The sequence below is a fragment of the Cervus elaphus genome, chromosome 2, assembly GCF_910594005.1.
Source record: "Cervus elaphus chromosome 2, mCerEla1.1, whole genome shotgun sequence".
NCBI classification, from domain to species: domain Eukaryota; kingdom Metazoa; phylum Chordata; class Mammalia; order Artiodactyla; family Cervidae; genus Cervus; species Cervus elaphus.
This window is the reverse complement of record NC_057816.1, coordinates 18570345-18589047: the sequence shown is the minus strand read 5'-3', so window position 1 is coordinate 18589047 and position 18703 is coordinate 18570345. Positions and strand designations below refer to the sequence as shown.

Sequence of the window (18703 nt, the reverse complement as noted above, 5' to 3'; positions counted from 1 at the left end):
AGTGGTGCCAGGGGACCCTATTTTTTAAGAACGAGAAGGAGATAATGCATCAAACCTACCATGAACCACAAACATCTTTGCTCACAGAGGCTCTTGGGAGCATCATGACACTTGTTACCTAGACACCTGCCTTTTTGTTTCATATTTCACCAACTGACTTAATACCTATTTCATAGAGTATGAGAATGATATTTTTACTCAAGAGGACAACAGAGCCAGTTCCAATTCATTATGAAACCTTCTCAGTTGAGGAGGAAGAAGCAGGTTATTAACAGGTCAGAAATCTGGACAGCAAAGCCCCACCTCCATGCTTGAAAAAGGGCACCACCCAAAACAAGTTCAAGTCAACATCTTCCTCCTGGCTGCTGGTGAATGGAGGTGAGTTCAGGAGATGCCAGCCACCCTCCCGACCCTGTCATAGTTTAGAGAAACCATCTAATGGGTCCTCAGTCATTCATCCCACAAGTGATTACTGAAAGGAACTAATGTAGGTCCCACAATGATCCATGCTGATCAGTTAGCTAAACATGGTGAAGAGATGGTCACATTTAATCTTCACATTTAATCCTCATAGCTGTGCAAGATTCACTTTTTTATCTCCATTTCATGGAAGAAGAAACTGAGGTTTCTCGGAGAGCAAGTAAACATCCAAGGCCACACAGTAAAATAACGGAGATAGAATTCCCTGCTGATCCAGTGCTAAGACTCTGTGCTCCCTCTGCAGGGGCTCCGGATTTGATCCCTGGTCAGGGAACTAGATCCCACATACTGCAACAAAAATCGAAGATCCTATATGCCAGAACTAAGACCCGGCACAGCCAAATAAATAAATAAATAGACATTTTTTTAAAGAAAGAGTCCTAGTTGAGACCTACTTGATTTCAGACTGCACACCGTGAATCTTCTGTGGCCTGGACGGCTCGGGAAGGGAGGCCGCTGTCCCATGACAAAGTATTAAATGGATTATGACAATGGACGGTCATGAAACAAATCTGTATCACACAACCGGTCTATGCCAAGTATTATGTTAGATGCTTAGAATAAAGTATGAGCAAGACATGAACTTTACCCTCTGAAGTGCACAAACCAGTAAACAGGAAATTACAGCGAGGGGATGTGACAGGGTGAAGCACCGATGTGTATGAGCGAGGAGAGTGGCAGCAGGTAAGACTTCCTGGAGAAAGCAGATTAAGGTAATAACTGAAAGATCAAGTAAGATTCAGCCTAGAACATTTGGCGAAGGGTCTAGAGGACAAAAGATGACACTCCTAAAAGTGCCAAGGAACACCTACACCTATGTAAGGAAGAATAAAAAAGACTCAGAATGGTGACGGAGAAAGAGAAAGACTTGGTAGTGACAAGTATGAGGGGAAAGCATGCTTTTGGCAATGAGAACACCTGCAGTGGAGGGCAGTTAGTAAGAATGAAAGCTGGAGGGATAGTGCTGTATGCGTGCATGCATGTGTGCTAAGTCGCTTCAGTCATGTCTGACTCTAAGACCCCATAGACTGTAGCCCACCAGGCAATGAGAACACCTGCAATGGACGGCAATTGGTAAGAATGAAAGCTGGAGGGACAGAGTTGAGGGTCATGAAAACCAGACCAGAATCTGTCTGCAAGAGAAAGAAATTCGAGGTGGTATTAAAGGTAGTGGCATGGTGAGTCAAGATGTTCTAGAAGGACGCATTTGATAGGGCTAAGTAGGATGGAGTGAGCAGGAGTAGGCAAGGAGGCTAGCACGGCAGCAGCCGTGCCCTGCAGAGCCATACTGGGGCCTCCGTACAAGGGAAAAAATCAGTATTACTGATCCTAACTGTATTTAAATTTTTTATTTCTTATAATAATTTTTGCATTAATTTTGATGGTCAGAAATATTACATGCAGGGAATATTAATCAGAGAGAGTTATCTCAGAGGTCCACAGCTCAACACCAAGACCTGGCTCTACCCAACTGCCTGCTGATTCCACGGCTGGAAACCTCAGGCCAAACAAATAGTGAGACAGGAACACAGTCCCACCCATCAAAAAAAAAGAAAGATTACATTCAGATTTGTTTAGCTTGAGTACTGAGTCTGGGGGCAGCCCTTAGTCTTTGGCCCCATGTGAACTGAATGGTAAGCCAGTTATACAGTCAAATGCTTTATCACTGATCTCCACCCCCAACAGTTCAGTTCTGAAGAGTTGAACTAGGGTCATGAGTATAGAGGTGAAGAGGAAACAAGAAATATAAGATATGTTTTGAAGAAAGAGTCAACATGATTTTACGACTCAGAGGAGATGAAGGAAAGCGGTGGGGGGCAACGATCCAAAAAAAAATGCTTAGATTGCTTGCTTCTATAATAGGGAAAATGGTGAATTTAAGTACATAGGTAAGAGATTGGAAGAAAATTTCACTCTTGGTTGTGCTCAGATGGAGAGACGGCAGAGCGACTAGGGGGAGGTTCCCTTGGTGGCTGCATGACAGAAGACAGGAAAGGATAAAGGTGGATCTATAAACATCAAGGATCTAGTTAAAGTGTAGAGTCAGGGAAAATGCGAGTTAAAATAAAAAGAGAAAGGGTCAGAAATGGCTCTGCCACACCGTCCAGCAGTTCTATTTCTGTGTAGTTATCCAAAGAAAACTAAAACACTCATTTGAAAAGATATGTACATCCCAATGTTTACTACCACATTATTTACAATAACCAAGATATGAAAGCAACTTAACTGTACACTGATGGATGAATGGATGAGAATTATACACACACACATATACATACACTGGAATATTATTCAGTCATAGAAAAAGAATGGAATCTTGCCATTTGCAACAACAGGAATGGACCCAAAGGATATTTGCTGATTGCAACAAATCAGACAGAGAAATACAAATACTGTGTGATTCTACTTATGTGTGGGATCTAAAAAAAGGAAATGATACACGACAAATAAACAGTAACAGAACAGAAAGAGACTCACAGATGCAGAAAACAAACTGGTGGTCACCAGAGGGGCGGGGAGAGATGAGTGAAATAAGTGAAGGGGACTTAGAGCAATTATCAGATAATAAGTCATGAGAATGTAAAGTACAGCCAAGGGAATACAGTTCACAATATTGTAATATCTTTATATGGGGATGGTTACTAGACTTATTGTGGTGACCTTTTCATGTGTAACGTATAAAAATATCAAATCACTATGTTCACTTGAAATTAGCATAATATTGTAATTCATTTGTACTTCAATTTTGGGAAGAAAACGGGTCTATAGAGTTGCCAGCCATTGGGAGGAGAAATGAAGGGGAAATAACAAAGAAGGGTCAAAATGACCCAATCAAAAAATGGGCCAAAGAACTAAACAGACATTTCTCCAAAGAAGACATACAGATGGCTAACAAAAACATGAAAACATGCTCAACATCACTCATTATCAGAGAAATGCAAATCAAAACCACAATGAGGTACCATTACACGCCAGTCAGGATGGCTGCTATCCAAAAGTCTACAAGCAATAAATGCTGGAGAGGGTGTGGAGAAAAGGGAACCCTCTTACACTATTGGTGGGAATGCAAACTAGTACAGCCGCTATGGAGAACAGTGTGGAGATTCTTTAAAAAACTGGAAATAGAACTGCCATATGACCCAGCAATCCCACTCCTGGGCATACACACTGAGGAAACTAGATCTGAAAGAGACACGTACACCCCAGTGTTCATCGCAGCACTGTTGATAATAGCCAGGACATGGAAGCAACCTAGATGCCCATCAGCAGACGAATGGTTAAGGAAACTATGGTACATATACACAATGGACTATTACTCAGCCATTAAAAAAAAATTCATTTGAATCAGTTCTAATGAGATAGATGAAACTGGAGCCCACTATACAGAGTGAAGTAAGCCAGAAAGATAAAGACCAATACAGTATACTAACGCATATATATGGAATTTTAAAAGATGGTAACGATAACCCTATATGCAAAACAGAAAAAGAGACACAGATGTACAGAACAGACTTTGGGACTCTGTGGGAGAAGGCGAGGGTGGGATGTTCTGAGAGAACAGCAGTGAAACAAGTATACTATCAAGGGTGAAACAGATCACCAGCCCAGGTTGGATGCATGAGACAGGTGCTCAGGGCTGGTGCACTGGGAAGACCCAGAGGGATGGGATGGGGAGGGAGGCAGGAGGGGGGATCGGGATGGGGAGCACATGTAAATCCATGGATGATTCACGTCAATGTATGGCAAAAACCACTACAATATTGTAAAGTAATTAGCCTCCAACTAATAAAAAAAAAAAAAAAGGGTCCGTTGAAGACACAGGAGGAAAAACACCAAAGTGTTCAGTGCAAAGGGCAGAGCTTCAGCAAGCGGACACTAAGAAGAGGGTGGTATCCAGGCAGCCTTGTGCCGGCCATGTGCTCCTGCCCGGCTCTGTGGCAATCCGTGATGAGCACCCTCCCCCAACCCCAGTAATCCTTGTGGAGGCTTCAGGGGACAGGAGCCTGCAAGCTAAGTGCTTCACTTTTCTGATCCTGGAAAGAAATACCATGAAGTTCTGAAGTCTGGAATCTACTAGGATGATGGACACACACTTGTTCCTGCTCCAAGATAAACCACCCCTGACGCCACCACCATAGTGACCACCACCCCCTTCTGAAGTCAGGGCTTCATCTACTGTATTACATCACTCTCGACCCCCCGCCCCCCAACCTGCCCTATGCTTCTATCAGGGACCTGTCTCTCCTCCCCACCCACCCAGTTCCCTCCCTGTGGCTGCTCTTCACCCACCTCCCAGCCCTGCCAAACCTCACAGCATTGCTTCTGCTCAGAATCTTCCTCCCCTCTGCCCCCAAAGATCCCCACAATTAGAAAAGAGGGAAAAGGGAAGTAGATTTTCAACACTAAATCAAAAACAGATGGAGGCTGTGCGTCTATAGGAGTTCGTTTCTGTCTTGAGCCAAGCAGCCTTAATTGTCCAAGTGTTTGCTTCTCAAACCCTTCCTGATCCTTCTGGTGTGTGTGTGTGTGTGTTACAAAAAATTCTGTCAAAGTAAATCTGTATTTTCTTTAACCAACTACACAATCCTGGGGTTTAGCCTTAGTACCATACCATAAGCATACAAGACAGACAGATAAATACTTCTAGATGCTGCAGCTTAAAAAAAAAAAAAAGTGTATTCCCAGAGGCAGAGCTGACTTAACACTGAATGGATGGGTAAGGGAGTCTAGAATCCACAGGAGTAAATCTGTATCATTCTAGGTCTGGAATTGATGTTCATACACTCCAGCAAGAAGATGAGAGACTGGAAATCAGGAAGCCTAGGTTTGAGTCCTGCTCTGGGCTTCCTTGGTGGCTCAACTGGTAAAGAATCCGCCTGCAATGCAGGAGACCTGGGTTCAGTCCCTGAGTTGGGAAGATCCCCTGGAGAAGGGAATGGCTATCCACTCCAGCATTCTGGCCTGGAGAATTCCATGGACTGTATAGTCCATGGGGTTGTAAAGAGTTGGACACTACTGAGCAACTTTCGTTTCCACTTTCTGGTCCATATAATCAAAGCTATGGTTTTTCCAGGAATTATGTATGGATATGAGAGTTGGACCATAAAGAAGGCTCAGTACTGAAGAACTGATGCTTTCAAACTGTGATGCTGGAGAAGACTCCTGAGAGTCCCTTGGTCTGCAAGGAGATCAAGCCAGTCAATCCTAAAGGAAATCAGTCCTGAATATTCACTGGAAGGACAGAAGCCAAAGCTGAAGCTCCTGTACCTTGGCCACCTGATGTGAAGAGCCGACTCACTGGAAAAGACCCTGATGCTGGGAAAGATTGAAGGCAGGAGAAGGGGACAACAGAGGATGAGATGGTTGGATGGCATCACTGACTCAATGGACATGAGTTTGAGCAAACTCCAGGAGATGGTGAAGGACAGGAAGCCTGGAGTGCTGCACCCATGGGGTCACAAAGAGTCAGACACGACTTAGTGACTGAACAAAGACTGCCCCTAAAGAGCTGGTTAGTCTCCAGCCTGTTTCTTAACCTCCTTAAGCCTCTGTTTCCTGAGGACACTGGCCCCAATGATCGCCAAGTTCCTTTGCAAATACAAGTCTCATTTTTGCTGATCCATCCACATTCTTTCTCCTGACCTTGTGACGGACAACCTTCATTTGATAAATAACGACGCCTAAAGCACCAGAATTCGTCATCATTTAGATTCATGCCAGGCCATGTCCCCTTCAAATGCATTAACGCCTTCACGTCTTTGTCTTCATTCTTCCCTGGAATATGCTCACACATCATTTTGCCCCCACATCCCCTGCTTTTTCAGTAGAGAAAAATGAGGTTAGGAAGTGCCTAGCTGCTGAGCTGTCCAGGGGCTCTCACATACTAGTTGCAAATTTGTGCGGTAAGTGGGGAATTTCTCATCCTAAACCCTTTCACTTTGCTGTAGGCAGTTGCCCCCTGAGGCCAGCCTGACCAACTCCACAGACATCTCATTGCGTCTGAGACTCCTCATCTTCAGAGGATGTCAGACCAGCCAGCACCTCTTTTTACTCACAGAGAAGTGCTTTCAGCCTTCCCGGGGGAGGAGTTTGAGGCAAACTATATCTGGCCCTCAGAAGAACACTGGGGCTCCTCTGCTTCAGGGGGACACGTGGGACCTGCTCCCTGGAGAAGGGAAGGAGGCAACACCGAAATGCCCCCCACTTTCAGCTCTCCCACCAGAGGGGAGGGGGCCAGGGTGGTGGAGCCACAGGAGAGGCAGGAACAGACAAAATAGGAAACTCTCAAAGGGCGATTTAATTTTAGATTCAAGGCCAGGAAATTGTTTTTAAAACAATAAGAGCGATGGGTTTGGGTCTTGGCAAAAGGGCAGGTCGGACCACTGCAGATTCCTGAGAGAGAAATGAATCTGAAGCACAGAGCAGAGACGGGACTGTCAGATTCCGTTCTCCAGGGGAAGCTGTGCTCAGCCTCCAAACGGGCCACCTGGACCACAGCTGACACCGCCCTGAGATGCCCCCCACCCTGGGGCTGCAGATCAAGTCAGGGGAGGGGACGGTGACCAAGGGTGCAGCTCCTCACACCAGTCTGAGACCACAGTCCCCTCCACTCAAAAGACATTCTCTTGCTGAGAGGTATCGGGTGAGATCCTGTGTTATCCATCAACTTCTATTCATTAATGGGAAGCCTTGAGACTCCCAGTGACTCCATGGGGTGCCAGCCTCAGGCATCCAGCCCAGAGCTTGGAGGTGAAGGGTGGGCCTGACTCAGAGCCTCCTGAGAAATGGAGCGAACCTCCCACGGAGAAAATCCTGGACAGGAATTTCAATTTGCTCAGCGGTCTACAAAATGGAGTTCTGTCTTTTTTCCCTAAACCAAGGAGGGTAAATTCACCATGAATAAAGCATACGGATGCATCAGTTCAGCTCCCGCTCAGTCGCGTCCGACCCCATGGACTGCAGCACACCAGGCCTCCCTGTCCATCACCAACTCCCAGAGTTTACTCAAACTCATGTCCATCAAGTTGGTGATGCCATCCAACCATCTCATCCTCTGTCGTCCCCGTCTCCTCACGCCTTCAATCTTCAATCATACAGATGCATGAGTTGGCATAAATTCTTATCCATCCCCACATTCCTTAAAAATGGTCAAGATGGAGACTTCCCAGGAATTCCCTGGTGGCCCAGTGGTTAAGGTTCTACTTCCACTGCAGGGAGTCTGAGCTCAATTTCTGGTCGGGGAACTAAGATCCCGAGTGCCGTGTAGCCAGGCCAAAAATAAATTAAATTTTTAAAATTTTATTTTTAAAATGATAGGGACTTCCCTGGTGGTCCAGTGGTTAAGACTTCACCTTTCAATGCAGGGGTGCAGGTTTGATCCCTGGTCAGGAGGCTAAGATCCCAAGATGTCTCATGGCCAAAAACCCAAAACACAAAGCAGAAGCAATATTGTTACAAATTCAATAAAGACTTTTAAAATGCTCCACATTAAAAAAAAATCTTTAAAAAATATGATCAAGATGCACTTAATGATAAGGAGTGTCCCAAGCCAGGAGCCGGAAGAGCCAGACCACACACTCCATCCTTTACCAGCCTGTAAACTTGGTCTACTTCATTTACTCTCTTAGGACCTGAATTTCCTGATGCTGGGAGATGGTCTCAAGGTTATGGTCTGGCTCTGAAATTCTTTAGCTTGTGCTGACTGAACCCCATATCTTAGAAAATCCCCACTTTCTAAGATGCTGGGAAAAAATCTCTTTTTTCCCTCACTTCTTCTGACTATCACTAAGAGTTATGGTTATAGGTTATTTCTTAAACATCATGTTCCAGCAAACTCCCCAGAGGTAAAGCCAACACCACCCCAAGCAGTGAGAAAAAAAAAAAAAAAAAGCTTTTCTGGTTTCCATTTACATTCTAAATTTCTTTTTCTGTCTTCTCATTTCTTATCCAGGAGAAGGAAATGGCAACCCACTCCAGTATTCTTGCCTGGAGAATCCCATGGACAGAGGAGCCTGGTGGGCTGCTGTCCATGGGGACACACAGAGTCAGACACACCTGAAGCAACTTAGCATGCATGCATGCATTGGAGAAGGAAATGGTAACCCACTCCAGTATTCTTGCCTGGAGAATCCCGTGGGCAGAGGAGCCTGGTGGGCTGTCTATGGGGTGGTCGCACAGAGTTGGACACGACTAAAGTGACTTAGCAGCAGCAGCAGCATTTCTCTAATCAGGGATACCTTATCCATTGCTTTCCAGGATCCCCAGAAAGAAGGAAAAGGTATGTATGCTAAGCTTCATAGAAACAAGATCCAGCCCTTCCCAGCTTCCCAGAACTGCAGGGACAACACAGACATCCCTGTGAACACATCCTAAGGCATGTGGGGTGGAGGTGAAGAGTGCGAACAGCAAAGGCTAAGAGAATTGCTTCCCAAGGAAGCCCAATTAAACTGCAATTACTCGAGATAAGAGAACCAAGTCTGTTTACACAATGGGGCTGTAAACCACCAGCCCATTACAAGAGAACTTTGATCTGGTGGCAGGGGAGCTATTTCTGGTCCAGGGTAGAGAGGAAGCAGGGAGGTTTCTCAATAAGAGAAATAAGAATGGCTCCACTCAACCCAAAGTCCCATCTTGTTCTGGCCGCACCCTTGTAAGGACAAAATCAGTGGAATCACCTCCACCTCCCTGTGTCCATCTCACACAATCGAAAAGTCCAGAGAAAAACAGAGAAGAGATGGTAAACACAGGGAAAGGGAATTAACTGAGGTCATATTTCTGGCTGGTGTCACGATGACCTGACATGTTAAGTATACCCTGTGCCTGTTTTACAGACCAGAATACTGAGGTTCAAAGGTAGTAATTTGCCCAAGGTCACGTGGGTGAGGAGTAACAGACCAGAATTTGACTCAGGTCTTTCTGACTCCAAAGCCTAAGTGCTTTCCATGCTATTGGATTGGCCAAAAAGTTCCTTTGGGTTTTTTCATAAGCTGTTATGGAAAAACCTGAAGGAACTTTTTGGTCAACCCAGTGTGGGGCCAGGGTATGTTCCACAGCTGTCTGGCCCAAGCCAGAAGGCTCAGGGCCTTGCATGTGGCCTGACACTCTGAACAGTCTCCCTTGCCTGGCATATTGCTATAGAGTAAGTCCCCTACATAGGAATCTTCAAGTTGCGAACTTTCAAAGACACAAGCGTGCATTCCATCATCGTCAGGTGTGAGTGACCTTACAGCTTGCCCCCCGTCTCCTATTGCAATCCCCCCCACCTCCATCCTCTAGGCAGTAATTCTTCCTGCCTGTGCACCCGATGCCAGCCCTTGGATGCCAGCTCTTGTACGTTACTGCTGTTTTTGTTTGTGGTTATGTTTTATGTATTATTTGTATGAAAAGTATTATAAATCTATTACAATACAGTATTACAGAGTGGGTTGTTAGTTGGGTACTGGACTAACTTTGTTGGACTTACACACAAACTGGACTTACAAACTCGCTCTCAGAACGGAACTCATTCGTCTGTAGGGGACTTACTGTGTAAGGGAACTTACTGCATGCCCAAAGGCCTGAGCTCCGAGAGGAGGTGTGTGTGTTCCTTCCCTCTGAACAGTTCAAGGTGGCTTTCTAAGCTCGAGTGATCCAAGGACCTCCTCCACACGCTGGTGAGGGAGCCAAGGACAGGGATATGCGTGGTCCAAACCAGGGGCAGCCTGCCCGGCCCATTACTACCCTGCCCCACTCTCAAGGCTCAGCAGTGTGAAGGGGAGGATGACGCAGGAGAGGACCAGGGGTGCGAGCGACTTCCAGGCGCAAGGCGGCAAGCTCTCCAGCCAGCATAACAGGAAGGAGTGCTTCCTCCCGCTGGATGAAAGGGTCCCTGACACACAGCCCATATAAGTACCTGCAAACGTCACCCCACTCCCACACAATGGCCAGACAGCTTCCAGAAGTGTTGTTTCCCTGCCTCCCCTGCTGTGACATCACTTCTTTCATGAAGGTCTCCCAGGAGCCTGACCTTCCAAAGGGGAGAACTTGTGTCCTGCTTTGGACAAAGGGGCTCGAGACAGATTACGTGAGTTCTGCATACAATGGCTTTTACCCGAGGGATGGGATGAATTTTTGCAACTGTTGCTGTGATTATTTTAAGCCTTCTCCTGGTAGAGCAAGTAATCAAATCATACTAATGCTAGCTCCAATTCTCAGTCAAGGACTCTGAGACTGAGTGGCTTTAAGGGTCTAGAAAATATTTGTTGTCTTGGGTTAGCTTATTTCTTGGATAACTAAAGCAGTCTGTTTAGCAAAACCCTAGTAACATGAATATAGTCTCACTTTTTTTTTCTTTTTTAAGATTTCCCTTTCAAACACAAGGAGTTACGCTCAGTACCAGGCTTCCCAGGTGGTTCAGTGGTAAAGAGTCTTCTACCAATGCAGGAGATGCGGGTTGAATCCCTGGGTCAGAAAGATACCCTGGAGAAGGAAATGGCAATCCACTCCAGGATTCTTGTTTGGAGAATTCCAAGGACAGAGGAGCCTGGAAGCTACAGTCCCTGGTCAGACACAACTTGGCAACTCAACAACAACACACAGTACTACCCCACCTTCAAACCCGGTCTTGTGTCCATTCCAGAGCACAGCTTCTCAACCTTGGCGCTACTGACGGTTGAGGCTGGACAATTCTTTGTCATGGGGCATTGTACCGTGTAGTGTAGAATTCTTACTTGCAACCCAGACCGCTCTCCTCTGGATGCCAGCAATAAACCCCACTCCCCAAGTTCTGACCATCAAAAATATCACCAACAAAATCACCCCTAGATTTTAAAAATCCACTGGTTTTCCTTTTACCCTCAAACTTCCCATTCTGGGATAGCTTCTCTTCCTGGTGGCCCAGGCTAACTAATGCAGAGACCAGGGTGCCAGGCAGGAAGACTTGGTTGATTGGATTAAGTACAACTGGTTGAGCTCTAGACGACAAGACTCCAATAGAACTGAGAAGACTCAGGTGCCTGGGACGTTCACGTTCTTGTCTGGGAAAGTTCATGAAGCTGGGCTCACCCCCGCAGGAGATCTCAGATTGGGATTGAAAGTATGAGGTTTGCTAGTTTTTCTCCTGCTAATGCCCGGAGCTTATTTTCTATAGGTGATTTACAAATTCTTTCACTGTCATTATAGCCCAGCCTGAAGTTGAAGGTTATCTGTCAGAACTAGTTCACTGAACTTGAGCTTGGATCCTTCAGCTTTATTTATCTACTTTTTTAAATAAAGAAGACATAGACGAAGAAGGCAGAGGACTTTCCTGGTTGCTCAGTGGTTCTGAGAGATTTGCCCAACTAGCTCCAGTGGTGGAGAAGCTGAGCCCCAGAGAGAAGTTGTGAGCAAAAGTCTTATAACAATAACATAGCAGTTCGCTTACGTAACTTTCTGCTTTTACCCGAGCAAATCTGAAATATCGTATTGAAAAGGATCCCGAGGGTTGATAATGTTTTTCAGATATAGCTATTGGGGGTGGGGATAAATGAGTTCTTTGTTTTGAAACCAGTGGAAACAATTCAAAATGCATTAAAAATACCAAGTGTATTCAGTTGAGGGTGGGGTCTTTAGTTGAAAATACACACTTAGAGTTGTTCTTTAGTTTTTTTCAATCTCATACAATTTCCAGATGCCCTGTCTAGGATAACTTAATCTTATACCTGCAACTTATGTACTTGTCCTGCAATGTATCTCAGTGCCTAAAATAAAATAAACACAAATTTGCATGGCATTGCTAAATAAGTTATTAATCTTATTTAATTGGATTACAATATTGGCAAAGAGAATTAAGGCAAGCTGCTTTTAAATCCACTTTTCCAAGTCAATGACACGATGTGCCGTGGAATCACAGTATCCTTATTTAACAAATCTTTACAATATCATCTTTAAGAAAGATTTAGTGTCATTTATGCTGACCTTAGATGATAACTTCTTTGTGAGAAGCAGAAGCAGTCTTTTCCCTGGCCAAGTCTCCAGCCATATGGACCTTAAAAAGTCCCTTGGCAATTTCTACTAAGCAGAATGGAGGGATTTTTGGTCCGAACTTGTGTGTGTGTGTTTTAAATATATTTCTGATATAAATTGTACTCTAAACTTTTCCCTGATTCTAATTTTTAAAATATAGTGAATGCTGTTTATATGGAAACAGAAGCCACTTAAAAAAGAAGAAATATGTGTCACAGAACAGTCAGGGAAGAAAGATGTGTTCATCGTTTCTTGAATGTGGAATAGCTTTTGAAGTAATTATTTTTTTAATATTATAGATTAAAACACATCAGATCTTTTGACAATTATAGTGAGAGGTCACGGCAAACTGAGGGGTACCAGGGTTGAAAACTCTGTAAAGGAGGCAGAAAAGCACTCTGGTCAATTGGGGTCTAATGTATTTGGAAGGATTAACGCTAAACTTATCTGTCCATTTCCAGAGTAAGTAATAAATGATGGCCACCTCCATAAAAATACACACAGAATTTAGAATTAACAGTTAATGATTCATCAGCTGCTATTAAAATTTCACTTAACAGTGGAATTGATGAATGACAGCATTTGGGGATCTCTCACACATCAAATCTGTGAGGAATTTAGCTAAATATTTCTACAGATCAGCATATAACTTGGGTAAAAGACTTCTTCCCTAAGAGCAAAAAACTTTATTTAAAAAGAAATTTTAAAATTCCTCTTACCCCTCTTTTTCTAAGACTCAGGAATTTCCCCTATCAACTTGTCACACTTTATTTCCAGTTTCAAATTCTGTGATTAAAAAAACTTGTTTATTTTAGCTTTTATGTATGAGGACCAAAACAAGCTAAATTATGCTAAGAATAGTCTAAGGTACATCAACGTGTGAAAAAGCTTCAGCAAATGAACTGAGCTGTGAAAAATCACCTGGCTTTAACCATTATTCAAGTTTGAGTCATATTCTCTGCAACACAAGCATGCTAAAAAATCTTCCTCAGCAAATTCATCAGTCTTGGATGTTTCACTTTATATGGTGATGAAAAGACAGATAATCTGGCAATGTAGTCCCTCCAAAAGCTGATTCCAGCTTGGAGTTGGGTTCTGGCTGCTTCTGTCTAAGAGAGATCAGAGAGCAGGAGACCCAGGGAGGGGAGGATGGGTCAGGGAAGGGCCGGGGAGGAGTCCTACTTACCAGCACTGCAGGTCGAGCCGCTGAGTAGGTGGCAGGGCCACTCACTGCAGAATCCACAAAGTAGCTCATCACGCCGTCAGCACCTGCGTGGGAAAAATCACTCACTGAGCTACTGGGCGAAGAACACCAATGGATGAGAAACCAAAGAAGGCCTCGGATCAGATATCCTTAGAAGCATCGAGGTCACTTGTTTGTGTTACAGAGAAAGAAATGAAAATGTAGAAAAACAAAGAGGGGGTTTCCCTGGTGGTCCAGGGGCTAAGAATCTGCCTTCCAATGTAGGGGAAGCTGGTTCGATCCCTGGTCAGGAAGCGAAGATCCCACATGCTTCGGGGCAGCTAAGCCAAGGCACCACAGCTACTGAGCCCGAGAGCTGCAACTAAGACAGGATGAAGCCAAATAAATAAATAAATATTTCAAAAGATAATTATAGAAAAACAAAGCAACCAACAGGGAGTAAGGGCAGCTCCTGACTGCAAGATAGCCTGAATGGTGGTGCCCACTGCAGACAGTAAGCACTCAGAGACTACAAAAAGACCCTTTAGAGGGCTTCTGGGCAGGAATAGGTCTTTTAAAGTCACATTCCCATCCCTGTATCTCACTCCCTCCACCCCCGACCCCGGCCTGGCCCTCCACATGCAGTGTGGCATTTATAAACTGGTGAAGGACCAAATAGAGAAAGGGTAGGAGAGAGGCGGGTGGAAAGCCTTAACTGAGAAGGCATGACAACCAGGACCCCGAGACAGATAAACAGAGTGAAGCGCCAAAAGGGAATGCATGTTACCCATTTCACAAAGGAGAAGGGCTATTATTAAATAACTCTTGTTGAGAGCCATTATCTCCATTCAAAGTCTGAATGACCATCACACTTGAGGAGTGTTCTGGCTAAAGGGATTTTGCAGTTAGCTGTCAGTCATCAGGAAAATCATTTATATAGCAAACATTTCTGTTGATCCAAACACTCTCTAAAGTACACTAGTCCATACACTTTCATGAGTTCAATATTACACATTTTAAAAAATGTCTTTCTTGAATGATTTAGAAGGTTAAATTCCTGGGTATGTCTTTCAGAGGCCAAATTCCTATTGTTAGGGAGTGACATTTGCGTTTCAACTCCTTTCCACTTTATATTTGTCTGTCCTTTTCCTTTATTCTTGAGGACAATTAAAGCCACTGACCTCCTTTCAAGAAATATCAAGAATAATGTAGGTCTTATGCTCAATTTGCAACTCTGTTCACCATCTGGATACAGCTTGACAGCAAATGAACATATACATCTTCTTTCATATGACGTGTATTTAGATAACATAGATAAAGTTCTACACTACAAAGTTGTACTGACTAAGGTCTACCATCACACAGCAACTACTTTTACACAGTTGAGAAAAAAGTTAAAAATCTTCTGAAGACACAACTTATCCCAGAACTGTGCTTATTGTGTTTAACTAAAATATCACCTTTAAATGATGTCTTTTCTCCCCAAAAGTAGGATGCAATCAAAATAATATTAATTTTAAAAATGTAAAATAGCTAAGGGTAACTATGTTCATCAGGCTTCCCTAGTGGCTCAGTGGTAAAGAATCTGCCTGCAAGTGCAGGAAGCATGGGTTCGATCCCTGGAGAAGGAAATGGCAACCCACTCCAGTATTTTTGCCTGGGAAATCCCATGGACAGAAGAGCCTAGTGGGCTGCAGTCCATGGGATTGCATAGTCAGACACAACGTAGCAACTAAACACCAACAATTATGTTAATCAAGATGTTGTTTTCTAGTTTTTTCAGGGACTTGATTGAAAAAAAATGGCTCCCAGGAGGAACTCCCAGGTGGTAGAGCCGAAGAATTGGAAAAGATTGAATTACTCTAGTCCAAGGAACACTGTTCCCACCTGGAGTTGGAGTTGTGGTCCCCTATTCAGGGTCTGCTTCTAAAAACAGTGAGCAGCTAGCAAATATCAGATTCTGCACTAGGGGAGAGGGCCTGGTCAGCGTGGACACAGCCCATATAGTGTACAGAAGTGCTCCTGCTCTTCGTCTCAAAATCAAATTTTAAAGTCCTAATAAGTCATCAACCACCCTCACTTCAAAGTTTTATATCTACTCATAGACGAGATTTAAAAGTTGACAACACAGATTGTGTCATACTGATAACGGCTTAACCAAGATCTGATTCCTTAGGGAAAAGTTGTCCCATCCCTCCAGGGCCCCGCAGGGTAACCTAAACCTTAGGAGAATGTCCAGGTGTGGAGCGTGCTGCTTTTTGTAAGCCATCTAGCCCTCAATTTCCTCCAGAAAGCCCCCGGTGTCCCCTGAGTCATCACAGACCTCAATTATTTATTCGACAGGCACATCAAGGCTTCCTCTGCCAGGAACTTGTTAATCATTCAGTAAATAGCTACTCTGTGCCTCCTGGGCACCAGGCACTGTTTTGGATGCTCAAGACACACAGGTAAACAAAGACCTCTCCCTCGTGGGCCTTCTATCCGACTTGGGATAAAGCTGAGAAGGCTGGATCTCCATCTGCAGGCAATGGAGAAGACAGACTCATGGAGAACTAGAATACAAGATGATGAGGAGTTTACCTAAAATGCCGAAAACAGTTCTGTCAAAGCCTGGGGAATAGGAAGCCATGGAAGACTGCACAGTGTACTTGGCCTTATGGATGGTCCCTGGACTCCACAAACAGGGGCAAGTCTTTGCCCTTCTGAATTCTTGCTAGACTTAGACATTTGTAAAAGAAATGCTTTTGGGATCAGCTGCCTTGTCCTGAAGCCTAGCTCAAAGGCATCAAAAGCAACACTCTTCCTCCTACCAACCTTCCACGTAGCTGGGAAAAAGGTTTAGTGGAAATGTGTTTTCTCTTTCCGATGGAGAGAGAGAGTGAGTAACCCTGTGACCCCACTCAGGGTCCAGCCTGAGCTGGGCTGAATTCATGAAGCTTCACTCTCTGTGACTGACACTCCCTTGGGGAGAAGCCCTTTGCCCACAGAGGAAGCTGGAAAGAGGGAGTTGCCAGGGCTCTGGAGGGCTCTCATCTCAGGAAATAACTCTGGGACAGAAATGGATGACCGCTTCATTATTTTTTGGAGAAAGAAAAAAAGAACCCTCCCTGTTTCCACTTGTAGATGGTGACAGAGACCAGCTGCTGTAGACGTAAATCCTTTCAGAAAAAGCACAAGGACTGTGTGGGGGCAAAAAAAAAAAAAAAAAATTGACATGTTGGCCAAGGAGAATTCCCTCCTACATGACAGCTATTTGGATATCGGCTGGACCAACGTTTTTGTCTTGGCATTATAAACGTTTCTGCCTAAACACAAACCAACTGTGTGAATTCAGCTTTACTCCCCAGCCTAGAGGCATCCATGGGCTTGTGTGAATGCAGAAATGGTTTGAATTCTTGGTGACAGAGGGCAGAGAAGAGCTGAGCTCACTTCCTTGAATGGGAGCCACAGTGCCCAAGCAGCCAAGCAAAAGTGTCTGCAGCGACTTTGTGCTCAGGAGACAGTGGGCTCCCAGCTTTGGTCCACCCCAGCCTCCAGGCCCACTGCAGCCCCGTTGCTCACCACCCCACTGCCCTAGCCCACCACTAGCCCACCAGCCACCTCGCCTGTCCATCCTCACCACCCTGGACTTTCAGGATGAAAATGGGCACACCATGCAGAGGGAAAAAACGCAGCAGTTTGGTTTATGTGGGCATCTTGAGTCCAATAAAATGCTCTGGGACTCTGGGGACCCTTGGTTCTTCCTAAAGCATGTGATGGCCTCTGGAGTCCCACCCTCCACAAGTCCTGAGCACAGGCTGACACTGGCTTCCATTTGGGTCACTCTAGGCGCAGGCTGAGTGACACACGGAAGGAAGGGAGGCGGGGGACTCAGAGGGGTGTTTCAGGCCAAGGCAGCAGAAGAGCAGGGGACCCCGGGGAGACCAGGCTCAGTGGAGGCTGAAACCAGTTCCCCTCAACTCTGCCCCCTGCTCTGCTCTGCTTCTAGGTGATAACTGTGATGTCACTCATGGTTTTCATTGGGATTATTATTTTGTTGCTGTTGTCTTTGCAACCCCATGGACCACAGCACACCAGTCTGCCCTGTCCTTCACTATCTCCTACCCCGCGGACTGCAGCACACCAGGCTACCCTGTGCATCACTATCTCCAGAGGTTGCTCAAATTCATGTCCATTGAGTCAGTGATGCTATCTAACTATCTCATCCTCTGCCTCCTCATTTTCCTCCTGACCTCAGTCTTTCCCAGCATCAGGGTCTTTTCCAATGAGTCAGCTCTTCACGTTAGATGGACAAAGTATTAGAGCTTCAGCTTCAGCATTAGTCCTTCCAATAAGTATTCAGGGTTGACTGCCTTTAGGATTAACTGGTTTGATCTCCTTGCAGTCCAAGTGAGTCTCAAGAGTCTTTCCAGCACCACAATTTGAAAGCATCAATTCTTTGGCCTCAGCCTTCTTTATGGTCTAACTCTCACATCCATACATGATTACTGGAAAAATCATAGCTTTGACTATACGGACCTTTGTTGGCAAAGTGATGTTTCTGTTTTTTAATACTCTTTTTAAAAGCCAAAATTAAAGTGCTACCAACAAATCCACTGTGATTTAAATTTGACCTTGCCCTCTGGTCTTTGTGTTAGTATTCTAGGTCAAGAATTATGGCTATAACATACCCAGGGTAAGAAGACTACACATGAGACATACAGAAGTATAAGAAAGCTGTCACAGAAAATTTAGATGATGCAGGTTTATCCTTTTTTTTTTCTTTTGCAAATTGTGCATAATTTAAATAGATTTGCAATAAATGTTTCTTTTAATATCAACAATTTAGAGTTCCCATATTCCAAGCATACCCTGGAATGCAGGGGGAAAAGAATTTGGCTTCCAATAGGATTAGTCATTCAAAAGATACTTTCCCTAAACAATAGCACCTTTGCCAAACTAAGGGCTTCCCAGGTGGGTCAGTAGGTAAAGAATTCTCCTGAAGTCCAAGAGAAACCAGGAGTCGTGTGTTCGATTCCTGGGTCAGGAAGATCCTCTGGAGAAGGAAATGGTAACCCA

General features: G+C 44.6%; 1 protein-coding gene across 3 annotated transcripts in view; it reads right to left on the bottom strand.

The window, feature by feature from the left end:
• ETS1 (ETS proto-oncogene 1, transcription factor) overlaps nucleotides 1-18703 on the bottom strand; it is a 140420-nt gene that overhangs the window by 112671 nt on the left and 9046 nt on the right. For all 3 annotated transcript variants that reach the window (XM_043873432.1, XM_043873444.1, XM_043873438.1), the window contains exon 2: nucleotides 13649-13731. In XM_043873432.1, the coding sequence (XP_043729367.1) occupies nucleotides 13649-13717 (69 nt within the window). In that variant the 5' untranslated portion in view covers nucleotides 13718-13731. The remainder of the gene's footprint in view (nucleotides 1-13648; nucleotides 13732-18703) is intronic.